Genomic DNA, 5,748 nt, shown 5'->3' with positions numbered 1-5,748 from the left:
ACTGGAAATGGAAGAAACATAAAGGTCTCCAACTTCTGGCCACCGGAACCCATTGGGCCCTTGAAGTATGAAATATGATACTACCCATCACAGTTGAAGAATCAGAGGATGAGCGACCACAGGTCTCTTCGTTGCCTTTGATCATTACAAACGGCGACGATGTCGAGTACATCACCGACGTTAAAGGGTTAGCATTCGTACTCGGTACTGCCATTATTAGCATTACCAGAGCAGGTTAGCTCCTCCTCATCCTCTTTTTCAGTTGAACATCAAAAATCAGTTTCGTCTAAAGGGTAATACAGTCTTTGGATGTTTAAAACCAACTGTGCACAAACACCGCTAGTGCTAGGGGTGGGGGTGTAATTCGTTCAAACCTTAGATCCAAGTATAATTTCGGCAAACTACATAAGAGAGGGAAATGTAATTTTCTCTTTTTTTTTAAAGGAAAAATATGTCAAACGTGTTTTTTCCCTTTTTTTTGGGCATGTCAATAGATGAAAGTTTGTAAATGGAATAGTATGGTTTGTGAAAAAAGGCTAATGGACTAGATGAAGTTGTGAAATGATTCTTTTTGTTGTAACCTTTTGTTTATCACAGACATTTCCTAGAATCAATAAAAAAATTATTCCCCTAAATGCTTTCATTGTTTAAGAATGTTGGGGTTACTGTTAGGGTTCCTACGGATGGTGCCATCGATGAAATTAAGATTCACATCATGTTCATGTAAATATTGTCCGTTTTGGGCATCGTGGTTCGAGGCCTGGAGACTGATTGATACTCACACGATTTTTAAAATGCATCTTACATGGAAGAGGTTGGTCCCTATTTATGAATCATGTCACTTACCGATATGGGATTATTCCCCTAAAATAAAGAAAAACAATTATCATTTCAAACCAAAAGCCAAAGCAGCTACAAAACCAGCCTTTTAATTGGCTTCCCCACTATCACCTCCTCTAGTTAAAAAGGAATTGGATTACAAACAAGGTGAAGTGCAAGAACATGCAAATTGGGTTAATTAAATGTTTAATTCAGATTTGTTGATCTATCTCATAATATACCATACCTTCAGATCAATGCGTCTCAATGTTATAACATCATCAACATAAATCAGTTCAGTTACTATATATATGTATATATATATATATATATATATGTCACCGTTTTGCCAATCATGCCCAGCTTTTAGATACAGGTTTACTGTACCAAGCCAAGCCTTGTTGCTGTTCCCATTATCATATCATAGAGCTCCTCTTCAGTTATATGCTTCTCGTCCATCACCTTCAAATTAGAACAAATAAAGTTAAAAGATAAGAAAAGTGGCCATCTTAATGAATCAGAGGAAATCATTTGCAGTCGTTGTATGTGTAGATTACAAATTATTTAATATTTTAAGGGATGCCAATAAAAAAAATCTCTTAAAATAAATAGTTTTTTGTTTTTCTTTCCTGCTTTAATATATTCAAAAAAAAATTTTAATTTTTCAATTGCATTGATTAAAACCATTTGGAGATGGTTTTCATCCATGATTCAACTAAGTAGAGGGAACAATTAGTTAGAATAAGGGAGACTACCTTAATGTATTGTATATACTTTTAAAAAAGGAATATTGATCCTAGATCTGTGGGTTTTCTTTTCCTACGATGTGAAGAAAACTCTCTCTTAAAATCACCATCAAAAGAAGCCCTTGTATTTCATCTTGCATTTTTTCTTGTGTAGAAGGTAGACCTGAGAGTTCAACCCAAAAAAACAGTAGGTAAATACTTGAGGGCAACCATGTACCACATCAATTTTATCCAAAAAAGAAAAAAAGCCATAGCCCATCAATAATTATGCATAATAGACAAAAATTTAAATATTAAATGAAGATTCGGAATTGATGAATTCATATCCTAAAGTAAATTAATAGAATTTTATGTAGTCAACCCATTTGGTTGGGATAAAAGTTATAAAATCATCTCAAGAATGGTTTTTCTTTTTAATAAAAAGGGGATAGGTGGTTGTAACTAGCAGTGTTGGAATAGATGAAATACATGAGAGAGAGAAGCCCCTGTTACTTGGATATTGGCTCGCGGTATTCTCTCTGCCCTTTCTTATCTGGAAAAGCAAGATCACCTTGCATCCTTGAACCGATAATCATTAGATCACCTCGTATCCTTGAACTGATCATCATCTTTTGAATAACCTAGCCTCATCCATCCCTCAGATCAACAAGGGGTTGTACAGGAAGAGAGAGAGAGAGAGAGAGAGAGGTTTTTTGTAGAAATGTGTACCTCGAGGAAAGCTGTGGTTATCATTTCATGAGGATTATTGTTGTCTTTTAGATTAATAGAATTCATCTTCACTTCCAACTGTACCAACTCCAAACTCTCAATCAGGCGCTGCACGTGACCAGCTACCTCAGGTCCTTTCTTCCAAATCATCTTCACCACAAATCCGCCGCCTACTTTCTCTGTTTCCACCTGTTTCATTTCACAATTAATATCTCAACAAGCTCTAGCTAGCTACTACGTTCTGATTAGTTCCTTACCCTCAGTATATGGGGGGCCGTACTACTAGTACTACTACTACCATTATGGATCATCCTTGTCCCTGATGAGCTCCCAATATCGCCTTCTGATCTCTGTGATGATAGTTCCTTCTCAGCTTTCTCTATCTCTTCATGAATTCTTCTCAAATAATCTGAGGCATCTTCTATGATTGATCTTGAATCAGTCTAGCACAGACAGTGAATAGATCAGGATTTTTCAAGGTTTAGATCATCAGCATCATCATCATCATCATATACAAATAAATCCATGTTAAAACATGAAAATCTAAATATATATCTCCAAATATGGTGTAGAAAGATGAAACCTGGTTTGAATTGGGAATGAGAGATTGAAGAATCTGCAACTGTTGCTGAATTTTTGCTGTTCCATGGTTGCTTTTCTCCAGTTCTTCATCATCTGAAGCACTGAGATACTCATTCGAGTCCATTCCAAAGAGAATTGAAGCTATTACCTTGTAGATAAATATTTGGGAGGAGAACCAATTCTATATCATATGAAGTAGATACCTTCAACTGATCTACCCAACAAGCACTAGAAGCTTCGATAATGGATCCTCTGCGGGTATTTTCAAACCTACCCTTGGGATTCTATTCCCTTGGCTGCTACCATGGGGTTGCAACTGCTTGGCTGCAACCCAGGCTGCAGCGAAATTTTTTCCTGGGGAATCGAAACTTGGCTGTTGCCTGGGTTGCAGCCAAGTAGCTGCTGGCTAGGTTGCAACGAAGTAGCTGCAACCCCTGGTACCAGTCAAGGGAGTGAAATTTCAAGGGTAGGGGTGGAAAATTTCACCCAAGGTGGGTATTTTCAAACCTGCCCCTGAGATTCCATTCCCTTGGTTGCTACCATGGGACTGCAACCTAGGCAGTAACGAAATTATTTTCCTCTACGGGTACATACATGTGAATGTGAGGATCTAACAACTTTCCTTTTTGCTTTCATATACGCCCCCTCTTCACCCTTTAAATGGTAGGTATAGAGTAATAGGTATTGAATCTTTCACATGTGCATACATTGCTATATGCAGAAGATCCAATCTCCAAACATCTTCATTTTTTCATGAAAATATTTTATTTTATTTTATTTTTGGATAGGTAAGCCCCAACAAAAGTTGAACTCATAACGTCTTAGTTTTAACATCCTTACTTAACACTTGTTTGTTATAGTTGTCAATTTTGGAGTTAAATCATTCTTTTTATTTTTGATACTTTGAAAATAAATTTTAGGTTTTGAGAGGTACAAATAGTAATTTAATCATGTCAACCAAAGAATTTTAACAAATTTTACATCACAAATTGGGCCAAGAATTGTGACATAGCCTTTTGTATTCTTTACACTATTTTTGAATTATTCTCTAAATTATTTCTTAAAGAGTGTTAAAATAGAGTGCACCACGTCATGATCTAGTGTGAGGATCCTTTGTCGTGTGATACACCATGTACTATAAATCCAAGGCTGAGAGCACCTTGAGCTGCGTGTCTAAGGGCTCTAAGCCCTTGAATTTACGCTACATGGTGTAGTAGGCTATAGAGAAGTCCAAATTAGGGGTGAAAGTTTGGCCCTGACAACCCGAACCAGCCCTGAGCCCCAACAGGATTTGGGCCAAGTTTTTTGACCATTAGGCCAGGTTAGGGTTGAAAAACCCCAACCCTGGGTCAAGGTTGCGTTGGGTTAGAGTTGAGGCCTCAACCCAGCCCAACCCGACCTAACCCGGCCCGAAATTTAACCTTGCATCTTTATAATAGAAATTAGGGCTCCAATAGGTATTTTATTTTTCTATAATTTTTTAATATATGAGACATGAATGAAAAAAATATGTCAATCAAGGTTAATCCAACCATTATAGAAGCCAAGGTCAACCCAACTCAAACCAATCCAACCCAACCCAACCTGGCCCTGATAAGGTCAATTAGGGCTGGGTTGGGTTGGTATGAACCTGATAGGGTTGGGCCTAAACGTGAACCTGAGAGGGTTGGGTTGAATTGAATTGGGACTGGATTGAATTTTGAGGACCTAGGGTTGGATTAGAGTTTTAAGAAACCCGACCCTGTTTCACCCCTAGTCCAAATCGCATATATCTTCTTTGAGTTCCTTTCAAGTTCATGCTTCTAGTTCTTCTAAACCAAAACTTACGGTTGGTCAAACTACTAATTAGCATAGTTGGTCGACACAGTGCAGTAGGACACTTGTATCCGATCGAGACCCAATACTACCATTCCATATTTTGTCCCCACCCCCATTTATTCCCCCCACTTCGTTACCAAAAAAATAAAAAAGATAAGCAAAACTCGTCATATCGATCTGACTGTTTTTTATAATGAGCAAAGCATCTCCACAAATTGGACCACAAACTAAATTGCCAAGGGAAAGTCATGTCGGGTTGTGAAGAGAAGACTTTTGTGTCATTGCGTGATGGATATCCCAACTACAAATCAATGGATACAGTAAAATAAAAAGATGAAGTAATTGTTATTTTCTTTACATTTTTAGTCATTTCAAATATTTTTGTCACTTGTCACAATTTTTAGTTGTTTTTAATATGTAAATATTTGTTTATTACTTAGATTTAATAATATATATGGATGCACGCAGCAGCATTACCAGCTTAATTTAAAACCAGCAAAATGAAATCAAGGTGTCAAGAATTCTTTGTGTTTGACTATTGGTATAAATGAAATGAACAGTGATTCTTCTTACTTCGGAACCAATCTGTTTCACCTTTGGTTTCAAGTATTGGTATTGTATTGGTCATATCGTATTAGTATTGGCTGAGACTGATTTTTGATCTTTGATCGATTACTCATGTCGTTTTAGGGGTAAAAAAAAAAAAAAAAAACATATTTTTTTCTGAAAAGCAAGGGGCAAAAAAGACCGATACGCACCGATCCTCTTTGATACAGATCCAGATCAAAGACCAATACTGGTATCATTACCGAGAACTAAATCCATGGTTCCACCTCAAAGTTAAATCCCTGTCCTTAGAAATGTTGTGCAAAGGGTGAAAAGAAAATTAGGCTTGTGGAAAGTTAATTTTCTTTCTTATGCAGATATGTGCTTGTCCAATAAGTACTTTCTTCAATCTCCTCCTACCTAATGATTTTCTTTGCTTTACCGAAAGTAGTCTATAGAAAATTTGATTCTATTATGGAATGGAGATTCTGGCAATCAAAAAAGAGTTCGTCTTATTGAATGGAAGAAA

General features: G+C 36.8%; 1 protein-coding gene across 2 annotated transcripts; it reads right to left on the bottom strand.

Moving 5' to 3' along the window:
• Positions 1 to 872: 872 nt before the first annotated feature.
• On the bottom strand, positions 873 to 3,350 carry LOC122066863. 2 transcript variants are annotated; one of them, XR_006136500.1, is made up of 5 exons: positions 2,857 to 3,350; positions 2,531 to 2,716; positions 2,274 to 2,462; positions 1,575 to 1,728; positions 873 to 1,281 (listed from the first exon to the last, which is right to left on the bottom strand). XR_006136500.1 is itself a non-coding variant. In XM_042630690.1 (4 exons), the coding sequence occupies exons 1-4, from the start codon at positions 2,977 to 2,979 to the stop codon at positions 1,198 to 1,200; spliced, it is 582 nt and encodes a 193-aa protein (XP_042486624.1). In that variant the 5' UTR covers positions 2,980 to 3,333; the 3' UTR covers positions 873 to 1,197. The 2 variants fall into 2 exon arrangements, 1 of the variants encoding a protein (XP_042486624.1); XM_042630690.1 differs by lacking the exon at positions 1,575 to 1,728 and having other exon boundaries at positions 2,857 to 3,333.
• Between the last annotated feature and the right edge of the window lie 2,398 nt (positions 3,351 to 5,748).

Source organism: Macadamia integrifolia, unplaced genomic scaffold (genome assembly GCF_013358625.1).
Source record: "Macadamia integrifolia cultivar HAES 741 unplaced genomic scaffold, SCU_Mint_v3 scaffold2619, whole genome shotgun sequence".
NCBI lineage: Eukaryota > Viridiplantae > Streptophyta > Magnoliopsida > Proteales > Proteaceae > Macadamia > Macadamia integrifolia.
Note: the sequence above shows the minus strand (reverse complement) of the source record. Positions and strands in the feature narration are given on the sequence as shown.

Coding starts and splice junctions, on each gene's coding strand:
- LOC122066863 (XM_042630690.1), bottom strand. CDS start 2,979: ATGGACTCGAATGAGTATCTCAGTGCTTCAGATGATGAAGAACTGGAG. Junction 2,717..2,856: donor TCATTCCCAATTCAAACCAG/GTTTCATCTTTC, acceptor TGTCTGTGCTAG/ACTGATTCAAGATCAATCAT. Junction 1,282..2,273: donor TAACCACAGCTTTCCTCGAG/GTACACATTTCT, acceptor TCTAATTTGAAG/GTGATGGACGAGAAGCATAT.